This window comes from Megalops cyprinoides, chromosome 4 (genome assembly GCF_013368585.1).
Source record: "Megalops cyprinoides isolate fMegCyp1 chromosome 4, fMegCyp1.pri, whole genome shotgun sequence".
NCBI classification, from domain to species: domain Eukaryota; kingdom Metazoa; phylum Chordata; class Actinopteri; order Elopiformes; family Megalopidae; genus Megalops; species Megalops cyprinoides.
The window spans coordinates 12,366,928-12,384,678 of NC_050586.1; the positions used below are offsets into that span (position 1 = coordinate 12,366,928).

General features: G+C 41.9%; 1 protein-coding gene across 2 annotated transcripts; it reads left to right on the forward strand.

The window, feature by feature from the left end:
- The first annotated feature begins 2,193 nt into the window (after positions 1-2,193).
- arid5a (AT rich interactive domain 5A (MRF1-like)) lies at positions 2,194-16,079 on the forward strand. Of its 2 annotated transcripts, none has more exons than XM_036527203.1 (7): positions 2,194-2,309; positions 5,164-5,258; positions 11,390-11,555; positions 11,817-11,869; positions 13,611-13,708; positions 13,797-13,962; positions 14,093-16,079. In XM_036527203.1, exons 1-7 carry the CDS (start codon positions 2,306-2,308, stop codon positions 15,344-15,346), a joined length of 1,836 nt encoding a protein of 611 aa, XP_036383096.1. In that variant the 5' UTR covers positions 2,194-2,305; the 3' UTR covers positions 15,347-16,079. The 2 variants fall into 2 exon arrangements, with proteins under 2 accessions (XP_036383096.1, XP_036383097.1); XM_036527204.1 differs by lacking the exon at positions 2,194-2,309 and adding an exon at positions 2,646-2,707.
- The last annotated feature ends 1,672 nt before the right edge of the window (positions 16,080-17,751 follow it).

Sequence of the window (17,751 nt, forward strand, 5' to 3'; positions counted from 1 at the left end):
GGAGCAGTTGGACAGGAAACTGTGTTTTCAAAAATCACTTCACCCATTACATGAGCTGTGTGGGCTTGTTGATTCACACATTGCCATGAGTGTGCTTGAAACATGTTCTAATAGGCTTTTACAGACCTGGGAATTCCCAGCCTTCGAAAAACAGGCCATCACTGCCAAAACATGAATTTTGTTTTTGTATGTTTTGGGGGGGGGGGGGGGGGGGGGGGGCTGGGGTAATTCCCCACAGCCCCAGCCTTAGTGCAGATAGAACCGTGCATCTAACATGGGAAGGGATCCAGTGGACTTGGGCTTCTTATCTCACATCACCATATTGTTATTCATATTTTTCCCACTTTCAAATTAATTAGGTGTTTTGTAAGATCAATTTTTCAACAACCACATGGTCTGACCCTTTGACCTAGTCCTGTTCAGACAAATTGTTAAAAAAAAACAGCTTTTCCAGCTCCGCTGAAATTAAGGAGACATAATATTCTATACACTTCTTGTCCCTGAGCTTTTCAACTGGTTATGTAAAATTTTCAAGCAAATTTGCTTCTCCTTTGAAGTTTCATCAGAACTACATTCAGAGGGAATATTCAGAAAAATCATATTTTTTTCGAATAGCAGCTCCCATAGAAGTGAATAGATTTTCTTAAGTTCCTTGACTTAGAGCGTTTTAGCCTTCTGTGTGTTATTTATCACATTAGCTTTGGAATAATACTTCTTGTGTTGCCCAGGGCTGCACGGAGGTGGTGCATTTAATCATTTGAAATCAAAGCAGAATTAGTGTTAATCTATTAATTTGGCAAAATGCTGTACCCATTGAAAAGAATGGGGCATAATATCCAACATGCTTGGCCCTGAGCATTTCTTTGTGAATCTATCACTTTTGGGAAGAAATAATGTATGTTATGTAGCTTTAGAGACTCATGGAGCTGAATATATTTAACATCATTCACCAATTAACAGTGGAAGGGGTGCGCATTTGTAGACATTATGGCCATGTGGAATTTAGGTCATCATTTTGAAAGAAAAGGTGTTTAAATATGACCATGACTCATTATAACAAATTGGTATTTCAAAGGTATAGCTATCTCATCCAAGCGGCTACTGTAGCAAACACAGCTGAACATTTAATAAACAGACATTATAAGCATTACACTCAGCATTCTAAATGTAAATAAGACTAAACATGAGTCACCAAATTATTCATGTTGTATGAAATATCTATTTAAAAGAGTCATTTGATGATTTTAATTTTTTTTATTTAATTTAAAAATACTATAATGGTCAATGTACATTATAATTTAAAAACTCACACCAAGACATTAAAATATTCATGAACTAAACATAAACGATCATGTATTTAAATATTGTAGCCCTGTTTTATTGTAAAATTTAATTTCACTGAACATTATTTTCAGTTTCACTGAACTGCCAAGTAATTCACTACACTGTGACAGACATACTAATATGCTGTCTCAATCCACTGAACAGTTCATGTAGTCAAAAATTTAAATGCTGAAATTCTGATTCACATATATTTTGGGGTGGTAATGGCATGAAGAATTTATGAATAATGATGAACATCCCAAAATCTGTGCCCTTTGGTCTTGAGATGTCTATGCAATGTTCGGTGAATTATATGCCTAGAATATGTGCTTATGCAGAGGTATTTACATAGCTCACACTTTTAAAGGTTACTCATTTATATAGCTGTGCATTTGCTTAAGCAATTCCAGGCTGGGTCATAAAATTACACACCTAGGCCTATGCTGAAATAATAGGATGGTCAGTGCAGTTTGGTCAGTGCAGTAGTTTAATCTTAAGGGATTGGATCTTGAAATTGATGTGAGGATTTAGTATTGCGTCTTTTATATGTTACCGAGCCGTACTTAATTCTCATGAACTAAGAAGTCATAGGGTGACCACACGTCCTCTTTTTCCCGGACATGTCCTCTTTCGGGGACGCATCTTAGGTCCCAAAAAGAGGACATGTGCGGGAAAAAGAGGACGTACGGTCACCTTAAAGATGACGATTCCGAATCTACCGCTGCAACGCCTCATACAGAATGAACTCAAACTCCCATGGTACACTGCCGCTAAGGGGCAGGATTTTTTGCAAGCCTGTCGTCCAATGATAAACTCAGTGGCAACTGTATTTTGTCTGAGCCATATGATTTCGAAAATGACACACCGCACCATTGGTAACAGACGCTCGAATGGAGTAAACGCGGGTTCTGAAGTTATGGAAGCAGTAAGATAAGAATACGCAAAAAGAGCGACATTTAAGGTTTTGAGAGTTTTTCTTACTATGGGTGAGTTCTTTTTCCTTAGTAATTAAGACTTAACATTAAACAGACTGTGTATTGAACGTAAAATAGTATATTACTGGAACAGATTATGAGTCATGCTGTTATTTTACTGTTTTGTATTAGCACATACCGTGCATTGGGCAATATCCTTCGTTTGTTTTTCTGTTCTCACAACTGCTGTTTGATGTTTTGCTGAATATGGTCATTTATCTAGAAATAGCCTGTACCTATTTAAAATTGAGGATAAACACCGACACAAAGGGTTTTTTTCTCCACGATTTCAAGAACACCGAAGGATATTCGAACTTCCCTTGTCAACGATTAGGTCTTTGACGAAAGTTTTTGTTTGTTGAGGAAAGGATTTAATATTTATCACCGTGCAGCATTTTTACAGCACAAAGGTAAAACTTATATTTGATGATGTTATTGTTCATTGCGTTTCAAGACAAAAGTAGATGTAACAAAACTACAGTTTCGAGTTGGTGTCTAAGTGTGAATAACAAAATGTTTTTTCCTATAGTTTGAATTTTGATGAAGTTTGATAATCGGCAACGCACATGGTGGTAGTGCTACTGAACAATAGTCGTTAAAAATTTTCAAAGAAAGAAAAACCAGGTTCATCAGAAGTAATATTGCGGTGGAATTGCTGTTCTCACGCGGAACGTAGAGGAAGCGCTGACAGCGGCCGAGTACATTGTGTTCGGTTAGATTCCTTGTTAAGAACATTTTCAACACATTTGCTCGCAGTTCGCAGTTTAGACGCGTGTAACACCATGACAGCTGTCTCGAACCTACAAAATAGATAAGGCAATTGTCACGAAAGCAAACCTTGCGAAGAAGGAAGACTCAAACCACAATGTCAGTACAGCTAATTATAGTTACTATTAAGTGTCAGGAAGCCTCGATAACATTCTTTCAGTGCAAATCCACTGTAATTATTGTTGTTGCTATTATTATTATTAAGCATGTAAAATCTGAACATGAGAGATGTTTAAAGAGGTGCCTTGTCAAAAGATATCGAAAGATTATAACAGACTGTGTAGTCCCAATGTTTGCTCTCAGTGCGTACACGCACTGCTTGGCCATTACATTCATTTATGTGCAGCGGACAGAGGTGCTTAAAAACGGTTAAGGTAAAACTGAATAGTACAACTTGCAGTTAATTGTGCATCACGTATAGGGACAGATATAAATGATGTTTATGATATGGGTGCTTATTGACAGAAATTCTGAGTATCTCTAGGTTGTAACAATTCCACAAGGCAAATTCAATCAGTTTACATATGCCGCTGAATGTAAGTCTAAGGTGAAAGAAATTGCGACCTACCCCACAAAAAGGATGCTGACATGTTCTCACCTTGGGAATAAATTAGTAATTAATTAATGCCACCTCAGTGGATCAAGGGTAAGTTGCTTTGGATATTATAGAGAAGTTGTGAAGAAAAAGGCCCGGCCGCAGCACAGGAAATGGTTGATCTCGAAAGTGGAGTAGTTTGGGTTCATAGTCAAGTGACCTCATTGTTCATGGTGAGGCTTGTATGACAGTGGGGGCAATAAGAGGAAACGCTCTGTTTTGGGAGCGGGTGATATGGGGCAGCTGTCAGTCAAGGCAGATGCGGTTTCCATGGTGGCATGTTTGTAAACAAGCAGTCTGGCAAACAAACAGTGGATGATTTCAGTTGTTAGAGAGGAACCATCAGAGAGTCGTGATTCCATATGTATCACTTGCTGTAAAGATAGTGGTACCAATTCAAATAAAAGTGTGTCAGCATGCTTTTGACATGAAGCTACAGAAGCTGGTATTATTGTGCGCACAGGAACACAGGCACAGAGGGCCAGTTTATATTAAAGGGAAGTCTGAAGTTCACACATTTATCACATGCTGTGTTTTAAGGGACACGTCAAGAGCAGTAAGACCTAGCAGCATGATGACACCAAGCAGTATTCTAATATGTGCTTAGAGCACTCAATAAACATTTCTGTTTGTTTGGCAGTGCACATTCACACTCAAGACTTGTTACAGATTCTCAAGATAAAGCAATTTCTGTTTCCAGTGGCCTGCGTCCTCATGCCTAATTTACTGTAATCCTTTTATTGCTCATTTCTGAAAATGGCTTCACGTAACTGTGGTTTGGCTCTCAGTCAGGAAGTGCTGTTGTAACCATGTGGTTTTATATTAGAATTGTATCTTTTATAGGAGGTGTGGCGTCATACGGTATTTCTTAGAATTTCCTGCAGCTCTTGGGTGTTGTCAGAAGCGTGGTGTAATCATATGAAAGAGGCTCGCTTTTGTATTCCATCAACATGCATAAAATTCAAGAAAGGCAAATAGCAGAAATAACCCCTTCATGTATTGTTCGGGCAGGAACCATCCATTTATGGGAACTGACAGCAGTAAACAGCTTATTGTCCTCATCAGAAAAGAGCTGATACGCTGTGGGAAGGTCCATGTGAACAGCGTAGGAGGACTTACACTGAAGTTTTGTCTTACATGCATACGTACAGTAAAACAAGCCGTCGAGGTTTCTTCATAGGCTTCGGCAGTACAGGGGCAGAATATGTGAGTGCACAACATGGACCTGAAAATAAGCAATGGTGAGAGTGACTATCACATATTAGATTAAACTCATTGCTACCTGGGTACACCATACTTGGTACTGCTACGAATGTTTCTGCCATCATTAACGTGATGTATTTATGTTACATGTTAACTGACAGCATAACATGTTAGTACAAGCGCTGGGGATTCAAGAGACTACTCTGCAGTAGACTGAGTGTTCATTTAGTTTGTCAGTTCCTGGAAGAGGCGTGGGTATCTACCCAAAGTAATATGCTTGTTATTGCATCCTCTCTTTAGTATCACAGCCCAAAAGTGTCCAAAGGAAGAAGCCGGATCAGTGGGAGGACAGTGAAGTTGCCAGTGCGGTGGACGGTGAAGTGCCCCTGAACCAGGTAAGACCAGACGCACACCCCCTAATGTCTGATTAGCCAACAGGCTTCCAGTGCAGGGCATCTTGAGTCATTTCGGGGTACGGTCAGCCACACTTGCTTGAATGGAAACCAAAATGGTGAATGGTTTATGATGCATCCGCACAAATGACGATTCCAGTAACCATGTTAGCAATCATCGCATTGTCTTTTGTGATTCTTGTTTTCAAGTACCAGGACTCTCAGTTCTTCATTTTAGGTTGGGATTTGCTGTAATCATTTGATTGTCATCTTACCTTATTTCTGCTGAAAGCTAGGGGTTTCCCAGACAGGAGTTTATGTACACCTCAAATTTGCTGTCACTTTTCCACACTTCCTCCCTTATTTCCTTACGGGCAATTGCCATGGTTATTTCTACCATCATAGGAGTCCACTACAGGCCCACCCCAAAAATATGTGAGCTGTGCAATTTTGGTATGAAAGCAGAATGGAATAGTTGTGGATATTATGAATGAATTGTTGCAGGTGAACTGTGGTTTTTGGAGATGATACTGCACATGGGTTTGCAGTGATTGTATGTGTGTATGTTTGCACTTGTAAGTATGTATGTATGTATGTGTATGACAATATGTGCATGTACACGTGTGTGTGTATGCAGGAAATTTATGTGACTCATCAAATTGTGGAAGAGGGAGCAATTCAGTAAAATCACAAAAATTGTTCTTACATCAGAAATAATGGATATAATGCAGTGTTTCATCTTGAAATGAAATGATAGCATGAATTAGTAAGTAAGTGACAGTGCTTTAGTATTTTGACATTTGATGCAAACTGTTGTCCTTTTTGAGTGGTTTGTTATATTGATTCAAGCTATTTTTTGACATTTGCTGCATTTATTGTGCTTGTCTGAACGCAATGCCCATGTTTTCAACTGATTCTCATTTGAGTTCATAGAGGATGGTTACTGTATTAATAAAATATTTTTAAGCATTAAAGAAACACACAGAAAATTTGATATTTTATTTTATTCTGAAAGGTATAAGATAAAAATATTGTGCTCTTTAATGAGATGCTGTCTCAGTTTGATCCTATAAAATAGGTTAGAGTTACACTTTTAAAAACATAAATGCTGAAATGCTCCTCTATTCCTATGCACATCTTCCATTACAACAGTAAAAAGAGAGAAAATGCAGAGATTACTAGACTGTTAAATACTTGGTTAGTTTTTTTTCATGCAGGAACTGTTCTTCTTCCTGTACTTATACTCTTTAATAAATCAACAAACATATGTTGCGAGGTGCTAGGTAATATTACCATACTTATAGAATCGTCAGTCTCGGTTTTATTATTAGAATGACTAATAGAGGAAATACCAGCGTAATTCTTTGATGTGAAAGTTGTAGGAGGCCTCTCATAGCTGCGCTGTGAGAGACTGCGTAAACGGTCTCTCTGTTAACACCATTCACCCAAATAGAAACTGTTGGAGTTCCAGTCCTCACATACTTCTGGTAACTGAAGCTGAAAAAAAAGGCAGAGTCGTGAAAAAAAGATGCATCAAATTTCCAAGACCAGGTTGTGAGATGAAAGCCTGGTGGTTTCTGTGGTGAGAGCTGGCCAGGCGATAGCATCAACCCAGCACGCCACTAGCATTCATATTGAGACCGCCTTATCGACATGTTGACATCAACAGCTCCCACGCACTTTTCCGAAATTTGACTGTGGTGGAAATTTAGATAGGATGTTTACTGACAGTGTTTCACAACAGAATTCAGATACACAAGAGCGTGGTTCGGGAAAAGAGGTTTACACTCTGACATCACAAACCAACATCACGTATGGCAGTGTTTCTTTTTCCTGATTTGGTCTGAAGAGACAACAGATATTTCTGTACTGCATGTGTATACATATTTATGCTTACAACCATTTCATTTTCCTTATAGCAGTCTTCAACTGATATATTATTATGGGTCTGTGGCACTCTTATTGTAAAGAATATATATATACCTTTTGCAGCTCAAGGCCACTGATATTTTCTGAGAGCATGTAGTTTTGAAAATACACATGTGCAGTATCTGAAACATGCAGTCAGCAGCTGTCATTCCAGCTAATCACATGAATGCCCGCTGAGAAACTCCCCAGTGCTTGTACACTGTTTTTAGTGGCAGGTGGTTTTTTGTGTTTTTACGAAGGTAATGCCTTCTTGTAAGATGTATCTTGATATTCATGACTGATTGCCCAACACGTCCAATTGTCTAGAAGTGCTGCTGTGAGGTCACCGCTGGTGTCGCAATACTGGTTAACTGTATCTCTGTTTCCGCTGATCAGCAGCGTCTGAGACCACTGAAGAAATGAGACGCGTTGGTTAGTCAGGGTTTTATTTTTGGTCACACTGTTGAAATCAGCTCGCAGTGTTGCCTGTTCTCGTTCTCAGAATTGTATCTGTCACGGCAAGACCCCCCCACGCACCGACCAAGTCATTTGTCTCCTCAGCTTCCTCTATTTGACATTGCTCGCCTCAGATGTTGGAGTACTGGGCACTCAAAGACTGCTTCAGTTGCGAGCTAAAGTCAGATTTCTTTTTTGTACTTTTACCAAGAGATTGCCCGTGCTGAAAGATGGGTAAACAGCAAAGGTGATTAAAAGAAAGGTGTCCTATTTTTATCCACCAAATAATAATAATTATAAGCAACACAAAGTTTTAATTTATACATACAGAGACTGCCAAAAGGGCTTTGTTTACAGGGACTTTAACTAAATATGATATGAACAAAACAGCAGAAACACATCTTTGTTTTATGGACAATAATTAAATTCCTGTGTCTTGTTTACACCAAAATTAATGAAGAGAAATGGAGAGGATTATAGGAACTGCATCTCCCAAACAATTGGGTTGGTTTACAAGGCTGACTGATTCCTACAATAGTAGGTCAGAAATCGCCAAGTAACACCATAGAAATTGGATCAACCTGGCCAATGATTTGTGAGTCACACAGTGGTAGTATTGGTGGTGTAGAGAGGACACCATAATTATAATTTTTTTAATCCAGCAAAAACAACTGGTGATGTGGAAGGTATGAAAAAATTTGTTATTTAGATTGTCTACACAGGAAAAAAACTCTTTGGCTGCGTTCCTATCCTCCTATCTCATCTCTGCAGTGCATATCCTTTTTCATGCTGCCTACATAATTCTGAAAACATCATTTTAGGCGGGTGATATTTTCATCGAAATCCATTTCTGGTGAAAGTAACCCAGCCTACCAACGGTTCAGTGTGTTTTGTTCACTCCACTTGCTCGATGCCATGTGACCTTGGCTCTCTCAGACCGGGCTGCTGTGTTTGCCGTGACTCAATCCGGGACCAAGAGAGGCCGAGCCGGCTCCCCCGCGGGTGGTGAGGGGACCGGGCGATAACCTCAGATAGACCCAGGCTCTGCAGAAGGTTCCGCTGCACTGCCTGAGGGTTGAATCTTTAGGCTCTTAGGCACACATGCACACACACGCACTCGCACACACACACACACACACACACAGATAGTGAGGGACACGGAAAGAGAAAGAGAGAGAGGCAGGTGGAGAGAGGAGGCAGGAAGCAAGTGCGGACGGTGTGGGCAAATTTGGCAGCTGGCGACGGAGCAGGAGAATGCAGATGGGGTTGTGGGGCAGGGGACGGAGGCAGCAGTGCAGCTGTGCGCAGCTGTGACTCAGTCAGGGCTATCCCGGATCTGGGCTGGCAGCTTCGCTATGATTCAGCGCAGGGGCCCGCTTCTCGGAACCACAGCCACGGAGAGGAACACCATTCAGTGTGAAACTGTGTCTGACTTATGTGTGCACTGAGCCTTGACACGGGAGCGACAGACATATTCACACACGCTTGCAGTCAGACACAGCGGAGAGAATGCCGCTCTTATGCATAGACGGAAAAACATGCACGACACAGGGGTTGTGGAGACCAGCACGTACCTCCATAGAGAGGTACCAAAGCATGCCCATGACAACAACAAACCACTGCAACAGCTGACAACAGACGTGTTCATTTATTGCATGAATTTGTGTATGCGAGTTTTTGTCTAGACCTGCGTGTTGTTTACGCATACACAAGGGCAAAATGTTTCCTGATTCCCCGCCAGTATACTGTAACCCTGTTGTCTCTCTGGGATGAAATCATTAGTTACAGCCACGCTGATTATGTTTAATATGCGCTTATACAAGTGTTTCGTTCACAATCTGCCATCTACACTGAGAAGACTGCTGCTTTGTTCTGTTCTCCTGCACTGTTTCATTTCTCTGTTTTGCGGTGCCTCATTGTGCGCCCATGTGCCTCATGGCACTCTCTCACCATTGTTTTTGCTTACATGGCCGTTTTCACACAATACCCATGAAGTTCAGCAGAATTAAATACTAAAAAAACTACTCAAAGCTGTTGGCTTTTGCGTGTTGACGAGAGGCTGACCGATGATGTTTCCGGGCTCTGATACGGATAACAATACAGCGTGAGTTAGGCCAAGTGAACAGATGTGTATCAATCTGTCCAGTGTTTTCATGAGAATGATATTAAAATGTTTGAGGGGAAAAGATCGAAACACTTAAGGATTAAATCCATATGTGTTAAAGCAGAAATACACTGGAATTCACAATTAACAGAAATTCACTATTCACCAGGGATGAATAAACTCTGTACAGTGCTTCAAATAATAAATAAAGAAATTCATTTGAATTATGCAGCACACAAGCATACCAACAACCCAGAGGACATAAAATTATGTCACATCAGCAAAATTTAAATTCCGTTTTTGCTAACTTTTGTACTTTCAGAAGTGATATACGGCAGTAGAGGAAACACAGGTTTTTGGTAGGTTAAGAAGATATGACATGACATGACATTTTGGGGGATGTTGGTCGCCATAAGCACTGATATACTGATATATTATACACTATAAAGACCATTTATATTTATAAATTGTATTATATTTATAAAGACCATTATTTGAGCAGTATGACCAGGAAAAAGATCAATCAGATTATTTCAACTTCAGCATTTTTCAAACCCAGGAGAAATATAGACTTACACAGATTCATTCATACAGATACTATTCCATAAATATGACAAATACGCAATTCAATATGGTAAATTAACTCGTTTGATTAGATTAGTACCAGGGTCATGTAGACAACAATTATTTCTAAACTTATCATGGGTTATTTCATTTTCACAGCTTGATCAATATTTTAAGAGGCAACTGTGTGAGGATTTCTCTTGTTTGTCAGTGCATGACACATCACGCTGAATAGCAGGCCGATAATCAATCCTGTTCCGAAACCTCATTTGCTTGTTGGTTTCCCTTCATACAGGATGCATGGTTACTTATAGAAAGTAGCGGCGAAAGCTACTGTTCTGGTGTGCTTTGAATCTTTTGTTCTGAGTCTTAATTGCCCGGAAGAAAGAAGGGTGTGTGTGCGTTAAAATGATTTGGTGTGAACTGAGGGTTTATTTTTTTTCCTACTTAGTCTGGATGTGAAACTGAAATTGAGGTTTCGATGACAAATTTCAGCAGCCATCATGGTTGCTCTGAGTTACATTAGGCCATATTTTCTGTCAATATTTCTGCTCCGAATTGGAATTCACCCTGTGAGCAATAAAATCTGCCAGCAGGGAAGCTGACGCACTATACAGTACACACTGCAGTCACAATAGGAAACTAAAAAACACACTATGCCCACAATGTAACTAACTTTAGGTCAACCGTGAGAATCAGTGTGCCACGTCTGTGTTTCACATAATCCGGATGTTTCTAGGACTGTTATAAGGACTGTTAAAGATATGATGATATATGCTTTCATCACCCATTTGTGTGGAAATTCCTTTTGTGTGATTGGCACAGCAACCGCTTAATAAAAAAAAAAAACTGTTGACGAAAAATTGATAAATGGTGTGTTGTTATTCAGAAGTAATATCTTGTTCCAACTCGCTGTATTGTCTGGAGAGGAATGAGGTGAAAATGCATTGAGGATATACCTACAAAGATATTCTATACTAAGACTAGATAGTCTGCTCCTGCATTCATTCGGTCAGCAATATCACTTTGTCTTGGAGACTGAGGTTGAGGTATGTAGTCAGTACACGGAATAAGTGATACCTACCTTCTCCCTACGGTGCAGCAAACCTGTGAGATGGAGAGTTCCCACCCCAGTGATGGCGGAGAGGATGGCAGTAGGGCCAGCCAATCGGAGGCAGAAGAGAAGAGCTTTGTAGCCAGTCTGTATACCTTCATGAAGGACAGGGGCACACCCATCGAGAGGATACCACACCTAGGCTTCAAGCAGAGTGAGTCTAAGGAATGATATTCTACCCAACTGTTTATTACTCATTGTGTTTCTCAGCACGTGTCCACAGGTTGAATTCGCCGAATCCTTCTGCATCTGAATTCTGAGCTTCTCAAGCTAACAACTACAGTTACCCAACCAATCATATATTTTATTAAAAAGTGTTAATAGGTGAATTTTGAACTCAAAAACCAACATGCACTTGAATGTGCTTGGACAAAATGGACGACATTGTGACACTGGTTCTGTCCTCTCTCTGCAGTTAACCTCTGGAGAATCTACAAAGCTGTGGAGAAGCTGGGCGGATATGATTCTGTAAGTGTCCATTTTACAGTCCCAATGACGTATTATTCTATCAGTGAATAAAGATGAAATTAGCATTCTCATTCCTTTGACCACCTCTAACCTCTACAAATATACTGGTGCTTTTCCCCAAAAATTCTACTGCACGTGATTCCCCTTTGCTATTGTATTTGCTGTAATCAGCAAGCGCTGGGCATTCAACACTGGGAATGAGATGTTCATCAAGCTCCATACATAAATGTATTTATAAGGGAGTATGTGGTGTAGTTAGTGCTCTGGACTCCGAACATGAGAACTGTGTGTTTTGCTCCCTAGAGGGGCAAAGCGGCTTCAGCATTGTGCTTCGCCTAAAATTGCCTGAGTAATAAATCTAGCTGTTTAAATGGGTTATGGGTAGTGAAAAACGACACAAAAAAGTTGTCCTAGATAATGGTGTCTGCCAGGCAAATGAATAATAGTAATAATAATAATAATTGCAACAAAAATCTATGTTATGGAAAAGAAATAAAACCTTGTCATTGCAGTGCATGACTAGTCCATTGTAGAGTGTGACTAAGTAGTGTTCATTGGAAGGAAGGTGCTTAGAGGTGTTGCTGGAATGGAAGAAAGTTTCTAAATATACTGGCAAACTTGAATGGAAAACAAACCACGTAGCACTGTGACCTGTGTAGGTGATGATAGGTTTAGGTGAAGAAGCGCCTCACCCATGTGCGACTCAGGTTTGAACCGACTACAGAAGGTGTGACCTTCCTTCTCGTTCGTTCGGTTCACGCCTCGGGGAAGGCACGGCGGACGGAAAAAGCGTGACAGCGAAGGAGAGTCTGCCGCTCGGTCTCTCGTCAGTGGAAATGCTGGCATGGGCGCGCACAGGAAGACGGTGACCGTTGCTCTTGCACCACAACAGTGACAGCAGCGTCCACCCCTGGCTGAAAAAAATGAAGCTGGGCCTTTTGGCTTTGTTCTCTGCCTCTGTGTCAAATTTCCACTCCGCTCTGCTCTAACGGCCTGTGTTCTGAGGATTTAGGTTGAGGTCTGTCTGCTCGGGTGGCTCAGAGGTCATAGAAACTGGTTTCGCAGCACCTCGAAGAAATGCGTGAAGCAGTTTCAGTGCTAGAAGTGCTGTCTACGTCCGTGTATGTGTCCACATTTATTGTAACTTTTACTTCATCCTACTGCACATACTGGGTTTGTTGAAGTTTCACAGCAATAAATATTTAAGGATGTATTGAATGTCTACATATTACTCAATATATACACTAAAATAGAAGGAGCTTGTTTTACCCAGATGGCTCTCTGAAATGCCTTCGGCGTGTGTACGCATTCCCGTAGTTTGGTTGTAAAGTACAGTGTGGGCACAGAGGATGCCCAGGAGAACCTGCAGGTTGAAACTCTGGACAGCAGACCAGCAGTTTTGGAGTCATAAGCCCAGCACTGGAGAGCAGATGTGGGCTGTGTCACCAGCAGGAAGAGTAATGGGGTGCAGTTGTGTAAAGGGCGATTAGCTGACCGTGCAGATATATGAGGTGGCGGTGCGTTAATATCTGTGTCTGTTGGGAACAGCTTGGCTGGTGGACTGGGGGAGATGATGGGGGTCTCTTGGCAGGGCTCCCACTTTACTTTCTTTCTTAACTATGTTCTTTTAGTAACTTTTATGTTCTGTACCTTGTGAGTGTGTATGTACTTGGATTACTGAAGGCGAACATTCGCCTGTATGTCTGCTTGCATAGCTTAACAGAAGTGTCTCCTGCCCTAGGTGACAGCGCGGCGGCTGTGGAAGAACGTTTATGACGAGCTGGGTGGCAGCCCGGGCAGTACCAGCGCTGCCACCTGTACCCGCAGACATTATGAGAGGTGAGGACACCTCTCCCATCCCGTTCCTGCCTAGTCATTCCTCCACCCTCCCTCTCTCCTTCTTCTGACTGTTTGCTGTGTACAATAGGCTTGTACTGCCCTTTGAGAGACAGCTGAGAGGAGAGGAGGACAAACCCCTGCCCCCTGCCAAGCCCCGTAAACAGTACAAGAAGAGCCCAGAGGGCAAAGGCAGCAAAGCCGAGGGAAAGAAGAAGAAGAGCCATCAGGAGGGGGAAGGCGAGGTACATGCTGAGGTACGACCCTTTCCATTCTCTCTGGTCCACAGCATCCCACGGTCCTGATAGCAGGAACACTTTCTACGTCGTGTTTAAAGTTGCAGTACTACCAGTTATTCTGAGTGCTACTGTTTGATCTTGCCAACAGACCCAGGAAAAGCCAGGGGAGGGCAGCCACTGTGCTATCTTGGCCGAGAGCTCACAGGCAGATTGTTGCGGACCGAACGGCGAGGTGACCTCAGCGAAGGACCAGACTGCCTCCAACTGTGCAGTGACCCAGCCAGTCAAGAAACTTTTGTCCAGCGTCCAGTCCTCAGGTGGGGAGGTCATCTCCCCACTGGAGAAGAAGAAGCGTATGGCCCAGGCCAGTCTCAGCCTCTCCCAGGCCTGCCCCAGCCCAGACCGGGATAGTAGAGGAAGGCCTTCTGTCATTCACTGTGCCCAGTCCCCTGGGCTGTCCCGTTCCAGCAGAACCCGCGAGTCCTCAGAGGGGTCACCTGTCCCCCACTCCTCCTCCTCCTCCCGGAGCCCCTCTCCCTGCTCAGTCTCCTCCGATGACTGTCTGGCACTTACGGAAGACTGTGCCCCCGCCCCAGGCCTTGACAAGCCGGTTCCCCCTACTTACCTTGGCAATTTCTCCGTCTCCTACAGCAACGGAGTTTGCAAGCCAGTGAGCTGTTATCCTGCTATCAAGGACTCTGCCGGTCACCTCCGCCACCACAGGGACATCCGACAGGTCAACCTGTTCCCAACGGACCCCGCTGGGGTCAAAGTGCAAACGCCAGAGTGGAGCCCAGGCTGCAGAGGGGAGAACCGACACGCTTCTGTTAAAACTCACCAGCCGTCGTCTTCCTCCTCAGCCGACATGGGACCCAAAGCTTGCTGGGTCCCTCCCATGTCCAGCTTCACCAAGGTGCTGCCCAAATCTGGGGAGCACTTGCGGCCAGTCTCCTATCAGCAGGGCCACAAAGTTCACCAGAGCCTGAAGCGGCCAGCTCCTGAGGACACATCCACATATGGGAAAAAACTGCAAATGGTTCCCCCTCTGCATCACGGAGAAAGCAAAGAGAGGTCCAAGTTAGGTTTGCCCAAGCCACTTCCCACCCAGCATTCTCTGTACCCTCATGCCAGCTTTCCGATATCCTACTTCCTCCCTGCCTACGAGAGGACGAGGCCGGTCTCAAGCCACCAGCTGAAAGGCCTCTCCTTGCCTCCGCTCCTCTTTCCCGCCCACCTGACCCAGCCCAGCCCCGTGTACCGCCATGTCACCTCAGGAACTCCTTACTCCGTCCCGTATGAGTCATTCCCCCGCCCCCGTCCTTATCAGATTCCACTCTGGCACCCTCAGGCTGCATATGCCATCACAGGCCTGAATCCACACTATCCCAACACTAAGTTGTGACCCCCCCAGGCCTCCCAAGCCATAACTTGCATCCGAAATCTAAAAGTTGGTGCGGAAATGTGAATGACATTGACATGGTGTACAGTATTATATGGATTTGAACTTGGGGACCCAAAAGATTTTTTTTTTTCTTTGCTGGAAAGGCCTTCTATGTGAATGTCCTCCAGAGCATGGGAATAGTTCAGCGCCACTTTGGTCTACACAGAAGGGCAACTGTCTTCTCAGTCTCCTCTGTATGACTGGCCTTACAGGTCTGCTTTCAGTGTACAGACTCTTGTGAGGATCAAAATAGCCAGATCTCAGCAATACACCAGAACTGAACAGACTGCCTATTTTTGATCACATAAATACTGAACTAAAATTGACAGCTGGGGTTGCAGCACAGCAATAAAACTGGTATTTCTCTTCACCTAGCACAATCTTCCTCTTTCCTCTTTCTTTTTCTAACAATGAAGTGTCATATGGGATAAGTCAAAGTGTTTTGTTGTGCCCTGCTCCCTATAAGGCAGTGAACAGGGCTGTTGTTTTGCAGCCTGGCAACAAGAGGAGGTCAATAAGTCTATGTTGATGAGATCCAAAGATCCAAAGTAGAGCAAAATTGCTTTAAAAACACTCCATTTTCAGGTTCCATTTGGAGTGCAAAAAACGGTATGAACTCATAAAAGTTGGTCAGTTTATCTCAGTCTAACACATTACACTACGTAATCTACACAAATCTTAACTCAAGCTCCTTTTTCCACACACTTCTGATCTCTCCTTTGACATTATATCAAGGTCAGCTTTTTTAAAAATATTTTAATTATTTTAAATATATATTTATAGCAAATAAACAGGCTGTACAGGCTAACCACCTATAACAGTATTGAGCTAATAAAGTACTGCATGCTGTTAGCAACAACTTTTGAATTGCCATCCTGAACTATACAGCTTACTGAAAACAACCTTTTCCATATTATTATCTAAGAGGAAACAATAACGTGTCCTTTTAAGAGCTGAAATAAGTGGTGTTTTAACTTTTTTACTGCTCATTTATTTGTCAATGAATGCTGAACCAGTAGTTCCAATTGCATCAATTTGCATGCAATTCTGAAGTAATGTGTGATGGTTTTCAATTTTGCACAACAGCTTGTACTGGCACAACACCCACACATGAGAATACTTGCAAGATTATTTCCTGTTGGATTATTGCAGGAAACAAACCACATCTTCACCGAAAAGCCAAGATGGTTTCATGATTTTTCTGCTACTTATACGAGTTGCAGTGTTTACATATAATCGTTTCAGTTGTCTCAAAAGTGTGTGAAAATTCCATTGTTGATGTGAAAAAACAACATATTTTGTTACAGTTTTCAGAAGGTTATTGTTCCCACTGAGGCTCAATTAAGTGTGTGTTTACTATGGAAATTCCTGGCTAGTTTCTCATTCTGTTCATCTATTTTTAACTCTAATGTGCAGAGACAGGAATACTCTTACTGGTAAATACTTAGAGAAGGCTCCCCTCTGTGGCCACAATAAATATGACAGCACATTAATGTAAATTATGCAAACAGATTTAACAGCACAATTAACGTCAACATTGTTCAGATTCCACCGTCATTAATTTCATGAACATAACTTCTTCCTTTGCATCTTAAAACTGCCCTTCCAGTGTCTTTGTTCATGATAAATTACACAATTTATTACAGCATGAATCTATTACTGTACATTATAGATATATGTGGGTAGAGTAACACATCAACAAGTTATCTTTGAAAATCCAAACCATACTACTTGAAGATTTCAATCTTAACTGTAATGTGATGTGTTGTGTAAGATACATCAATACAGTGGCAGTCAGATTGGCTCCCTACATATAAAAATCCTTACCTACAGTACTGGGCTAAACATTTCGACCCGAACTGCACAAAATATGCGAATTATTTCCTGAGATAAGTGCAGTCAATTTTGGAGACACAGGATAACAGTACTTGTTACTGTGGCAGTGTTTAAAGGCATGGTCTGAGGTTGGAAATTCATCTGCAGTCACCTGACTTTACTGCCACTAAGAAGCTCTGAATGCAAACTGACTCTAACGAAGGTTTATGTTTAGAAGAAGGGGAACTTACAAGAGCTCTGGTGTTAACACCACATGGTATGCCATGAATACCTCCAGACCTTACACAACAACACAGCTAGGCAGAAACCCCTTATTAAAACTGAAGGGCTTCCACAGGATGCTAAACTAGTGATTTACTGCATAGATTATACAGTTTATGCATAGGCAAGAAATTACTTTGACAGCCAATGTAGGTGCATTATTTTGGCAGAAACTTATTTTTTACGAATTACTTTGCATTGTATCTACTCTAAGCCACGAATGCAATGTAATATCCCGAAAGTATTCATGGCTTTTACCAAAGGATGGA